At 35.8% G+C, this 14,610-nt stretch overlaps 1 protein-coding gene across 1 annotated transcript; it reads left to right on the top strand.

Moving 5' to 3' along the window:
* The first annotated feature begins 223 nt into the window (after positions 1–223).
* On the top strand, positions 224–757 carry LOC114260530 (uncharacterized). The gene has a single exon (XM_028200676.2). It carries the CDS (start codon positions 224–226, stop codon positions 755–757), a length of 534 nt encoding a protein of 177 aa, XP_028056477.2.
* Positions 758–14,610: the final 13,853 nt, after the last annotated feature.

The following is a 14,610-nucleotide window of genomic DNA, read 5'->3' on the forward strand; positions in this document are numbered from 1 at the left end:
TATCTGGCAAAGCAGTCCATGTTTGGCACTTCTTTATAAAATCAGTTTTCCAAAACGATTTGTTGGATTTGGACTCTTTGGTGATTTATCAATCTTGCATTGCACTTTGCGAGACTAGATTCAAAACCATGACATTGAGTCCGAACTCTAGTAAGCTAAGGAACGAAACGGATTTCGTGCCATTTCGCGCACGGAGCTCGAGACGTTCGGGCACGTCTACACCATGGAAATTCTTGTGAGGATTTTTGCTGAGAAGTCTACTCACCCTCAATTCAAATTTCATTGGAAGTGTGAGAGAACTAGGATTGTTAACCTCTATTTTGTTGATGACCTTATGATTTTTAGTAGAGGTGATGAGTCCACTGTTAAGTTACTCATGGAAGGTCTTATGGAATTTAAAAACTTCTCAGGCCTTACTCCTAGCCTTAGCAAGAGTAATATATATTTCTCTGGCTATAGTGAGGATTTGAAAGAGTCTATTTTGAGGATTGCCAAATTCAATGTTGGCAATCTCCCTATGAAGTATCTTGTTGTTCCTCTCATTACAACAAAGTTGAGAGCCTTTGATTGTACCCAACTTACTGATAGGATAACCAAGAGGGTTAAAAGCTGGACCCACAGAGTACTCTCTTATGCTGGCAGAGGCCAACTCATTCAAACCATCCTCTTTTCTATGCAAGTGTATTGGTCTTCCTTGTTCATTCTTCTAATAAAGGTTGTTAAGGAAATTAAGAGTATTCTTAGGGCTTTCCTCTAGTTTGGCACTGAGCTCAAGAAACATAGTGCTAAAATTGCTTGGGATAAGGTGTGTGCCCCCAAGAATGAGGGTGGTCTGGGGTTTAAATCTCTTGAGATTTGGAACAAGACTGCCATAGCTAAACACATCTGGTTTTTGTTCTCTGGGGAGGAGAAATCTATATGATGCCAATGGGTTAAATCTTACTTACTTAGAGGCAAAAGCTTTTGGAAAGTTAAAATTCCTAATGACCCCTCCTGGGTTTGGAGGAAGATCATGTCCCTTAGGAATGATGTCTCTCCTCTTATCTTTCACAAGATTGGTAAAGGTGAGTCGACTTTCCTGTGGTATGATAACTGGCATCCACTTGGACCTCTATGGAATAAACTTGGGGATAGGATTTTATATGACTCTTGTCTCAATAGCGAGAAAAAAGTGAGTCAGATTGTCAATGTTGCTTCTTGGAAGTGGCCTACCCCTTCTTCTTGGGAAATTCAGGAGTTGATATCCTCTACTCCTAGTAGCTGCAGACTTGATCCTTCTAGAAGTGATCAAACCATTTGGAAGCTTACTTCTGATGGTGAGTTTACTATCCATTCTGCTTGGGATCCGTGGAGAAGTAAGTTTGATAAAGTAGCCTGGCACAAATTCATTTGGGGAGCTAATAGGATTCCTAAAATTAGTTTTATTGTCTGGATTGCCTTCATAAAAGACTGAATATTGGTGATAGGCTGCATAAATTTGGCATGGCAGCTAATTCTGAATGCCCTTTCTGCCAGTCCATTCCTGAAAGTCACTCTCATCTCTTCTTTAACTATATATTTTCTTCTAGAATTTGGCATGCTATTAAATCTAAATGTAATGTGAACTGGCCTGGCCTTCATTGGCCATAAATTATTTTCTTTGCTAACTAAAGAGACCAAGGGCAACTCACTGAGATCCAATATTCTATGTCTGTCTTTACAATGCTCTGTGTACCATATCTAGATTGAAAGAAATAATAGAATCTTCAACAACGAATTTAAACCTAAAGAGGTTGTTATCAAATCCATTGTTCACATGGTGAGATATAGATTGTTAGCTATTAACAATCTCTTTAGATCAACAGGTGACAACTAGTTTTTGTCTCAATGGAATCTGCCTGAAACTATTTTGAAGCCCCATGGATGCCGTAATAGGATGGCTGCTGTGTGATATGAGTTCACCATATGAGGGTTGAGTGATAGAGAGCAAAAGTGTGTATTTCCTAATTGTTTGTTAATCTGTGCAGTCTTTGGTGGTTGCTACACTATCTAGCATGAGGGTTAAGTGATGTGAGGAATACATTATAACTGAACATTGATAGTGGGTTGAGTGACTTGTAGCCCTCACAAATTTTCACTAATGTTTATATATATTGTAAAATTTTATATGCAGGATAAGGAAGCTATAATTGAGTGGTGTGAGTTCCTAAATTGTGGGTTGAGTGATGAGAGTATCTATACTGTGGGATTTTTCTTTTTGTTTCTTATGGAGTGGTGGTTCCTTTCTGCTAGTTATACTCATTTGAGGTCCCCTTTGCAGGTTCTACTAACTCCTGACCATATGGCATCCATCTATGTTGATGATCTTCAATAGTTTGTCTTCATGGAAGGTGGTGCAGTAATAAAGGTTTATGATTGGATCTTGTTCCTGTGCTTGTCTGAAGGAAAGTGGTATCTTGGAATGGCTACATGTTGCGCCTTTTTGCTGATCTACATTGGGTTCTTGATCATGTGTACTGACCACACAAAGGTTCATTGCTGGGAGTCTTGTGTTTGGGTGGTTTGCTGTTATGAGCAGATGCTGGCAGAGTTTTCTGCTGACAATTGGGAGCGGGCAACAACATGTGAGGGCTACCTTAGGCGCCTCAAGTGTAAAGCTTGTCTTTATTTAATTTTACTTTCCTTTTATACTTGGATGATTTTCTTTTGGCCTACCTATGCGGGCTGTGCATGGGACAAATACTTTTGTGTGTGTCCTCTTTTGAATCAGGTTCCGAGGTATCTGGATTGTGTTAATCGCCTGCATATTTCTAGTATGGGGGCCATGAACATATCTAAATTTTTTACTCCTGATTTGGATTTTTTCTTTTGGACTATTTATCTTGCTAGTTTCTCCGGTATGTTTGGTCATAGTTTGTGTTAGGCTAGTCTCGGTTTGGTTTTCTGCCTGTATAGTTTGGCTAGGGCTTGGGGCATGCCCCTTGTAGATGTGTAATTTTTTTTTTCTGTCTTTATTTAATGTCTTATTCACCCAAAAACAAAAAAAACAAAAAAAAAAAAAGAGAGGAAAAGAGTAGGAGAAAAGATGATGAAAAGGTTTAAAGTTCATCTCTTTGAAAAGAGGAAGATCTTCTTAGTTAATAAACTTAATTCCAAACACCCTTAAGTTTTTGAAATATAGTTTGAAACTTTAGCAAAAAGCTTCAAGAACAAGCTCTAATGGTGTATATATTGTGTATCTATAACTAAAAGGTGATATAGAGGTCAAAGAGCTTTTTCAAAGGAAGGGGAGTCTTTTTAGCTTTCAAAAACCTTACGGCTTTTGGAAATTTTTCCTAATTCTCAATTCAGAAGGAAGAGGGCCTATTTATAGAATTTGAGACATTTTCATCGAAAATATCTTCAAAAAAAGGCCAGTTGGCGAAATCCCGCCATATATCCTGTCTGTCCCTACTGAGAGCCAACCAGACCCAAATACCCACAGCCGAACCAAAATTCACACGGCTGGGTCCTAAATTTGAAATGAGGATTTTTAAGGGTCTAAAGCATTTTGGTCAAAATGGGGTGTAAGGTTGGGATTAGAGCTTGAATCTAAATTCCTTTGCTGAAGATTCAAATGATTGCATCGTGCAACTTTTCATCATCGGGTGTTCAGAATGAAGTGCCCAAGTCTTAAGGGTAGTCAAAGTGGGGTGTCTACACTAACTCACTCACGTCCTAATAAAGTAGACAACAATTAATTCACTTCACATAAGCACCGAGTCACATAATCACAAACGAATTGCCTTCCCAGATAATTAATTGTTCCGCAATATTGCTAGAGTTCCAGTTAGAATAAGCAGTGATCAAGTGCTTTTCTAATAGGACTTTTGTAATGCCCTCAAAATAAACCCATAAATCATCCAACAATACCATGCTTAAACATAAGTGAATAAAGCATAAATATATATTCCATCAGAGTAGTCTTTACAAAATGTATTACATGTTGACATCAAAAGTAAATGCCCTATGGGCTTACAACTTTCCAAGTCAACACTTGGTTACAAAAAGAGAGTACTAACTCTATACAAAGAAAGCCATTGGCTTGATATACATGTAATACAATCAAAAACACAAAACAGCTCAACAGTCTCAAGCCTCCCAAGCTATGTCCTTGGAGGTGGCATGCTACCTGAACCTGAAAATGTTGTCCCATATTGGGTGAGCCACAGCCCAGTAGAAATACACTAAACCAACTATAAACAATGACTAAAATAACAGCATTCGATAGATGGTCCACACTTATACTTCCGCCTATAACACGTTACAGTTTCATGACATTTAAGTCTATGTTACATTTCATTTCCCATTTCTTTCCCAACTTTGAGTTTGAAAACAAGGCTTAGAACCTAGCCAAATAACTTAATGAGATTAAGACTCATCTTTAAAACACTTTTGAAATTCATGATGGATACACATTTTGGTGTTATGTCAATAACACATAAAAACACTTCTATACTTCACAATTGATAACGATATACATTTTAGTGCTATATCAAATCAATTCAAACACTTCCATAATCCACACTTGATACACATTGTAGTGCTGTATCAATGTCACACAAAATCCGGTTTAGAGGTCCATCCCCTATCTTCCCCTAAACCGTGGAGTACATCCCCTATCTCCTCCCGCACATAATGTATATAAACATAGATCATATACATAATCAATCAATACATAAAGTTAATGTATTATTCCAACCGCTATACTCAATAGCATACTCAATCGATTAGTTTTAGTTTGCCTAATCATCATGCATTGTCTACAACAATCAAGACTATCCTCCACCGATAGCCCAAAGCAGTTATTTCTAAACAGAAAATAAATGCACCAAATGGATAAAATATCAACATTTCAACTAGGTGAGTGATAAATGATCCAACTACACCCTTTAATCCCATACGTTCCCAATTTCAACATTCTCAATTCAACTTCTCATTTCTCAAATTAATTCATCAATGTAATTAGGGCACTTCCCATAATTAAAAAAACAACCCTAAGGTTCCATTTCTATCAATAACCACATTTATCTCATTTCTCCATGCTAAACATGCATATAGGCTTATATAAATAAAACTCCATCTTTTGTAAAATTACACAAAGACCCAAACTTTCTCAAAATTACCCAACAATCCCCAACATATCAAAATGCTAAACTTTAAAGACAAAGCTCATAAGGAGGAGTAGGATATCCCTACCTCGGAGTTAGAGCTCAAACGGAGAAGATGAAGAAATTCAAAGTGCTCCAAACTTCAATCTTTTCGGATCAAAATGTAGCCCTTGACGATCAACACACTTTTTGTAAAGGCCAAAGGGTAGGAGAACACTCTAACTAGATCAATCCTAAGAGAGAAGGGAGATTCTAGAGAAAGGAACTCTCAAAATCGATTTTGGGAAAGTAAGAGAGAGAGAGGAAGTGTAAAAAGTGATTCAAAAGTGCCCAGCTGCCCTCTGTTATACGCATAACCCGCTCAAGCGGAGAATAGAACGCTCGAGCGTCAAGCACAAAAATCTGGAAACGCTCGAGCGCAAGAAGGCCCGCTCGAGCGCCAAGACACAAGAATAAAATACATCCGCTCGAGCGCGAAAGCCAATCCACTCGAGTGTAGATTTCCCCCTCCCAAAACTTTCACAGACAAAGCACTACCCGCTCGAGCGCCAAGATACCCGCTCGAGCGAGACCCGCTCGAGCGTAAGGAAACCCGCTCAAGCGTGAAAAACACACCTGCAGAAGTTTTGCAAAGGCACGAGATACTGGGAGTGTGTAAACCTCGCTCGAGCGCAAGAAGGCCCGCTCAAGTGGAAAACCAAAAACCAAAACTCCGATCGAGCGTAGAATGTCCTGCTCTAGCATAACACCAAAAACCTGGGCAACTACATTTTGAGACCAAAACTCAACCTACCTGTTCGAAACACACCCAACACATCCCAAAACTCAAACATACAGAATTAAAGGATGACAACAAGGTACACAACCACCAACTCCAAGGGACCAAAGTCCGGAATACAACAAATACAGAAAGGGAAAATCGGAATCACTATAACTTTTAGAAACTCGTAGATCCAATCACTATCTTGGGAACCAAAATCCATACTCATCTAGTCACATAAACATATTGTCACATAGCATACCAGGTCTACTTCTAATATTATCTAGCGAGACAAACCCATTATGGTAAAAACCACATTCTATGATCCCAAAATATTCAAATCTGGTAGCTCTAATATCAAGTTGTAATGCCCAAAAAAAAAAAAAAAAAATTTAACAACAACCCATCTCATAATTTTCAATAGAAACACAATGTCACGCCCCAAACTCGCCCCTAAAAGTTTGGGCATGACCTATTCAAAAACAGACACTTAACTCGATATACACAACATATGGGGCCTGAATGGAAGTATTAAATATCATAAAATAACAAAAACATACACAGTAAACATCGCAACAGGTGAATAATACACAGTAAAATATCATATTAAACACCACTAACATGCCAAGATCACAAACATCGCAACAGGTGAATAATACACAGTAAACATACACCTGAGCATCGGTTATATACATACAAATATACAGACCCAGCCCCATGACTGGGCATATAACAAAAACATTGGAGGTTAGGGGAGATATGTACATTCAACCTTAGACAGACAATTAGAGTACAAGCCAACAGCTTAACAAAACTCCACAAAAAAATAAGCGGCTTCATCTAGTGCCTGGACATACAGAGGTTGACAAAAGAGAACGGGCATCATGGGTTAGGACTAACTTCCCGGTTGGTTACCTACAAAGGCAGACATAACACAAAGTGAGCCAGGCTCAGTGAATAATAGTACTTAAACAATTCAATGTTCAAGTTAAATTATAATATACATCAAAGCGTATATAAATGCAGAGATCATATGGTTAATCTGATTCTGTACTACTTTTAGAACGGCCTTGGGCCTAGTCTTCAAACAGAGTGGCTTTAAGCCCAGAGATATACAGAACGGCCTTAGGCCCAGTCTTTAAACAGAGTGGCTTTAAGCCCAGAATGCAAAACGGCCTCAAGCCCAATTCATGCATGTATGAACCCAAGAGGTGTCTCGTACGGATTCTAGAGGTGACTCACACTGTAGCACTTAGTTCCGTACAGCACTTTGTTTCATACCAAAAATTAGTAAGTCTAACAGATTATACAGAATGGCCATAGGCTTAACAGATTTCACAGATTGGCCATAGGCCCAGATATCATCAGAGTAGACTAGTTTCAGAGTTGTACAGAGTTCCAGAGTCATATGAAAGTATTCACATTCCTTCAATCATTTATATAAGTTAACATAATTGATATGCGATAACATACGATAACATAATGCTAATGGTAATCATTAGCGATAAGTACGGTGTACCACTACAGTACTACTACTCACATTGTTGTGGCGGAGCACTAGTTCCTCCTGAAGCGTGTCCTACACACATACAAAGTCACAAATTAATTTTTTTTTTCTTGTTAAATCATTTTCTGAGTCATTACGCTTCGAATGAATTTACAACCACCCCAAGATCATCAAAAAAATTATTTTAAAAATATCAAAGGGTCGAGCATGCAAAACAGAGCAGACAATTTTTTCCGTTTTGGGCCGCACGTGCGGTAGTCCCCTCCGCACGAGCAGACATGGACTGCACGTGCGGTCCCCCTTCCCCGCACGAGTGGCCAAAAGTATAATGTAATTCTCATTTTTTTCTCTTGTCCGCACGTGCGGTGGTGCTCCGTACGTGTGGCCATGACCTCCGCACGTGCGGCCGTGGCCCTATTTTGGCAGTCCGAAAATCAACCAAAAACACCCACTTGACACACTTAAGACAAGGCCAAAATAGATAAATTTAGGACAATATGATAGTTCAATAGCACCATAACATGCATTAAAAATACAATCAAGATCATCACCTTCCACTACACATACACAACTCACCCTCTCCATGATTAAATCATGTTTGGTTCCAACTATATATATATAGTTATATATAGATAATCATCTAGGTATGTAAATAAACCCCACACAACAAGTAAAATCAAGAGGGAAAGATGAGATTTCCTATCACAAGCTTGAGATTACCAATACATCTACAAAGATAATTAGACAAGAACACACACACACCCTTGATTTTAATTATAACCTCCACTTTAGTACTGTAAAGAATTCTCACTCAATTATCAAGAGGGCTTAACAAAAGTAAGAATTACATACCTTAAGCTCAAATTCTACAATCCTCACTAAGTTTCCTCAATCTTCTTCGTGAACTTCCTCTCAAACCCTCTCTAATTTTCCTCTTCCAATTTGCACTCAGGAGATATTTTTAAATGAAGCTTCTAAGTCAAAGTTGCAAAGAACATAATCATATATAAAGGTAAGTAAAAACAAAATTTAATTAGTTTAATCATTCCTAATTGAAATCTCACAGAAAATCATTCTATGACCTAAAAATCATGCTAATCATAAATGTAAAATCAATTTCAGATAATTAAGCCTCTAAGGCTTCCAATTTCTGATTCAAACATTATAATTGTGACAGATTGTTCTCTTATTAGATAGATATGCATCCATAATCATAGGATTCACTTAATTAAGCTTAATTCCACATAAAATTTCACAATGAGCATTTAAAAGCGCAGAATTAGGGACTGAAAATATGCCAGAATCATGTACGAGGGTCGGGTTATTACACACAACATGCGAAATAATAACCTTTCATTCATATTCTTTTACTGTACAAAAGATGACATATGCGAGTATATATTCATAAATCCTAGATCCTGAATCTATAGCATATGCCACATATGTAAATGATTTGAAATAAAAGGAGATACAAGCAAGCTTATGTCCTGACGGCTATATCTTTCCAAGTCAATGCTTGGGTACAACAAAGGTGAGTTCAACTCAAAACAGTTAAAACTCATAGCTTGTACAAAATAATTACATCAAAAGAAAACAAAGAAGCACTTGGATCCAAGTCCTCCTAAGCTATGTCCTTAGTGGAGACATATCATAAGCACTTGAAAGTTGTTTTCCACGTAGGGCGACCTAAAACCCAATAGAGATGCTCAAACACAATGTATGAAACTTAACAAAATCATATGGTGAATGCAATGTAATGCCATGCCATTTTTCGAAAACGTCATGCTTCTTCTTTCAAAACAATGCCATGTTTCAATAAGATGTGATTCAATTCAATAATAATACTTTTCCAATTACAAAATAGGGCAGTGGTTACAAAACACTGGGAATCTCTAGGTACGTGGCTGCCAGTAAGCTATATAAGCACTACCAAAGCCATTTTACCAGTACTAACCGGAAGGATCGGCACCTAACCACACGGGTTTCTGGACTTTCACTAAGGACACACAGGCTAACAAAATAACCATAACTACACCCCCTAACTAGATTCACCAAGATATACACCTCTTTTTTTTCAAAATAATACATTTTCAATGTTCAAGTATGAAACAACGTTCAATGCAAGATGTATGAGTAATTAGTTTCAATTAACCAAATCCTCATGTAATTTCTACAACAATCAAAGTTATTCTCCACCGATAGCCCAAAATAGATATTTCTAATCAACAGATAATTTTCCAACAACAATTATAATCTCATAATTCTTCAAAATGGAAGTGATACATATATCTAATTCCACCCTCAGTATCAACATGTACATTCATTTCATTCTTTCAAAAACCTAACATCATTCCTTTTTCTTTCATAAATCAAACCTTTATGATTTTCAAATCCCACGCATTTTCTTTCAAAAACACTTTTAAAGAAAAGATTTCCATCCTTTCAACATAACTCAACAATAAACACAACCCTTCTCAAGAACCCATTTGAAAACCCCTCTTTTACTTTTCAAAATCTAAACCGTAAATCAAATCCCCATTTTTCCAAATCTCAATACTTGACAAGGAACACAAAACTAAGTTAAGAATCATACTAGAAGGTTGAAGAAATTCCTACCCCAAGTCTAGAAGATGAAGAAAACAAGGGTTGAAGCTTGATGGAGCAAAAAACGAGATCTCCTTCGATTAGAATGAAGCTTTCGACGAGCTTTAACTTTCTCTCCAAGGAGCTATGGTAGAGAAGTTGATGAATGAGGATGTATTTGAGGTTTTAAGCAAGAATTAGCATGATATTCACCTCCTCTATCAGATCTAAGTTTCATAATCTTCCTTTATAATTGATTTCAATTTCCGCTTTATAAATTTTAAATTTACTAAACACTAGTAACAAACCTAGAACAATCATCTATAAAGGCTACAAAATACTTATTTCCTGCTCTAGTTGGTGGTCTATTAGAATCACAAATGTCACTATGTATAAGGTCTAGGAGTTGTGAATTTCTTTCTACAAATTTATAAGGTTCTTAGGTTGTTTTGCTTGCACACATATTTCACATTTGCATTTGACATCAATAGGTGATTTAGGTACTAATTCTAAATCCATCATTTTCCTAATTTTTCTTAAATTCACATGTCTAAGTCTTTCATGCCACAAATCACAAACTTCAATATTCAAAATATTATGAGAGATATTATTAACATCAAAAGATACATTTAATTTAAATAAACCATCACATACAAAACCTTTTTCAATAAAAATATCATTTTTACTAATTACAATTTTATTCGATTCCATTACAACTTTGTAACCTAACTGTACTAAATAGATCCACTAATAAGATTTCTTCTAACTTCAGGAATATATTGCACATCTTTCAAAGTTAAGATCTTTCCAAAAGTCATCTTCAAATCTATATCTCCAATGCCAAGTATCAGTGCAAGTAATCCATTTCCCAAAGTCACACTTCCTCCACTTGATTTCTGAAAAAGTTTTAAAATAATTATAATCAAAACACACATGTATATTAGCCCCAAAATCTAATAACCAATCTTGATATTCAAAAGTAAAATTAATTTCAAGATTATACCTAAAATATAGTCCGGCAATTTCTTCTTTCTCCAAAATCATATCACTTGAGCATTATGACCTTTGGTGTTTTGCTTGTTGTTGAACCTTGGTTTATACTCAGTCTTCTTAAAAAATCAATGCTTAACATAGTGATTGGCTCTCACACACACATAGCACAACCTTTTGCCACTCTATTGTCCCTTAAAATTATTAGTTTTGGCTTGGTAGTTGTTATTATGGTGTTTACCATTTTGACCTCTAAGTTTAAACTTAATGTTGTCTTTGAAATTTTTTCCTTTAGGTCAAAAGTTATTTCTATTATTGAAACTATTCTTAGTCTCATTCTCCACCAAATTTACCTTAGGAGTTTTCTCTTTTTCAATTTCTAGATTTGATCTATGTTTCTCTTCCACCCTAAGTGTATTGATTACTTGAGTTAATGAAAAATCTCCTTGTTTATGCCTAAGACGTTTAGCAAAGTCATTCCAAGATGGGAATAATTTATCAATAAGACAAGACACTTGAAATTCCTCACTAAAAGTTGTCTATTTCTTTTCTACTTTTCTAAGTAGTTCTTGAAATTCATGTATTTTGTCTCCTACAAATTTGTTATCTTTCATTTTATACCCATTAAAATTGGAGACAGTAAACCTATCAATACCAGCATCGACAGTTCTATATTTGGCCTCTAAGGTTTTTCATAGTTCTTTGCAGTCAAAGTGGCTAACTGATACACATCATACAAATGGTTAGACAAAACACTAAGGATTCTATTATAGCAATGAAATTCAATTTGTTTGGGTAACAACCAAGATCCAACAAGATCTTGATCTTCTATGGCAGACATAAGACCTAGCACGATCAACCAATCTTTTGTCAGTTTTTGTTATCTTTCAAAATTGTTACCGTTAAATTTTTCAGGTTTCACACTAACAGTTTCTTCTAAATTAGCCATAAAAATAAATTAGCTAAGGTACAAGAGAGCAAACAATCACAAATGCTATTAAATTTGTAATTGAAAATTAATAGCCAACAATTCAATGAAATATATATTGATAAAATATGATAAAGACAAAATCTTGATGCAAATTAAATTTGTAATATAAATATTTTATTATTATTTTCCTCTTATTATATTAAATCATAAATCATAAAACTAATGAAACATGGAACAAACAAAACAGTTTTACACAGAACTGCTTTTAGAAAATTATGAGATTTTCAAAGGACAAAAAACAAGTTAATGAATTAAAGAATTAATATATATGATATGTTAATGGATATCAGGATTAATCAATATAAGTTAATCAAAACAAATATGTTTATGCCTAGTAAGATTAACAAAAGGAATAAAATATTTAAGTCAATGAAAATAGGGTTTTGTATAAAACGGTAAGAATTGAATTTACATAGAATGTAATAAACCAAACCAAACCAAGCCTTAAATCCCATCAAATAGGGTCAGTTACATGAATCTTTCTTCTCTACTTGACTCTATTCAAGGCTATTTCATTAGTCAAGTTAAGGAGGTTCATATCTCTATTTACTACACTAGCCCTTGTCAATCTAGGTTTGTCCCTTCCCCTAACACTTTTATCTACTATCACTTTATCACATCTCTTCACTACTACTACCTCTAAGGCTAAGCAGCAAATCACCCAACCCGCCAAACCCACCCGGCCCGGCCCGACCCGACCACATTTGGGTGGATGCGTAACACGTGGCGAGCGAGTGTGGGTCCAGATTATTTGTTTTTGCGGGTTCGGGTTGGATTACGGTTGATCCGCCATTACACCCGCTTAACCCGACCCGCCTGTTACTCTGTCCATTTTGTTTTGTTTTGTTTTGTTTTTATTTATTTTTATATATTTTTTACGCACCTTGATTGCTCTCAGCCCCTTTTCTTATTCGACAGACTCTCTCTCTCTCTTTCTCTCTCTCTCCCCAAAACCTACTCATTTACCGACGACGATCTACATAGTGATGATCTACACGATCTACGATGAGCGACGGACGATCTACATGATCTACAACAAGTGATAGACAATCTACACAATCTACACGAAGAAGCTCCCGAGAGCGACGATCTATAGTGACCGACAATTTACATGATCTCTACGAGGCCGCTATTACTGAAAAAGAAGAAGCTCCCGTTGTTGGTGAGATGGTTGTTCTACTTTATATGTTATGTATTTTTGAATTTAGACTAGACTTTGATTCATTTTTCTATTTATGTTCATTTGAAATATGTGTTTGCTTTTACTTCAACCCAAGCCTATTATGGTGTTTTACAAGTTTTTTTCAAATTTGACCACTGTATAGTCATTGCAATCCAAGTCTGTTCTGGTGTCTTTCCCTTTCTCAAGCAAACTTTATATTTTTATATTTTTCTTTATAGTCAACATTCACTAGATTTTTTTTTTTTTTTTGTTTTTTTACATACAGTGGTCAGATTTTCAACATCAAGATTAGCAGAAATAGTTTATGAGTTTAATCCCTTGTTGCCAACATACAAGAGTGGTCAATATTTATTAATCCACTATATAGTTTATAAATCTCTCGGATTACAAGTTGTTGGTCAAGATTTATTCAGACGAAGCCATCTTTATTGTTGATTGTTAATAATCTCTTACAATGTAGGGAAATAGTACAACATGTTGTATGTTTAGTATGGATGTTTAGGAAATGGGTATTTTATTATCAATATGTCGATAATATTAAAGTGTTTTATGCAGATATATTTGTTGACTTGATTCTGTTATCTTGTGGTAGTAGGGAAAAATATAGCATATTTTGAATGATTATGTTATTTTTTTTTAAACAAAGCATATTTAGGGTTTAGGGTTTTGATTCTGTTATCTTGTTTGAAATTATAGGGAAAAACAGAGCATGGACTTCAAAAGCATATTTTGAATGATTTTTTTATTGGTTTTTGGCAGTTTATTTGATAATATTTTGGTCATGGATCCTCCAAGTGAAGAAACATTTTTTGTGAATCCTAATGTTGAACCCAAATCATCTTCTATTGACCCCTCTACCCAACCTAATGCTCCCCCTCCTAAACCACACCTGGCCAAAAGTAGTAGTAGTGGGAGAACACCATCAAAGGCTTGGGATCATTTTGAAAGGATTAAGGGTATTGATGGGAAAGATAGGGCAATGTGCATGTGATAACCCTGTTCCATGTTATGCTAACTGATCCTTATTATGAATATGATTATGTGTTTGATATGATTTTGAGTGCCATTTATATGAATATATGTGGTTTTAAATTTCTATTTGTTCACCGTAGGAAAATCTATTTGAATCGCTGCTCTAGAATTTAAATTGAAGGCCCCATCGGCCACAGAAACCGAAATTGATCACGCCATTGTGATAAACATAATTTTTCGTGCCTATGGTGAAATTTAATTGAAAATTGATTCGGATCAAAATAATTAGATTTAGAATGATTAATTAGGGCACTATTATTAACTTTAATCAATTTGATTAAGTGTGAGACTATAAAAAGGGGCATTACACTCACATTCATTGGGGTTTTGAGCTCATTTCACTCATTTGGCTGAGATTAGCTCTCTAGAGAGAAAGAGGGCCGAATCTAGTGAGAGAAAGGGGCCAACATTGAGGAATTGCTAGAGAATTCAAGG

This window comes from Camellia sinensis, chromosome 13 (genome assembly GCF_055761805.1).
Source record: "Camellia sinensis isolate YWXY chromosome 13, ASM5576180v1, whole genome shotgun sequence".
Classification (NCBI taxonomy): domain Eukaryota; kingdom Viridiplantae; phylum Streptophyta; class Magnoliopsida; order Ericales; family Theaceae; genus Camellia; species Camellia sinensis.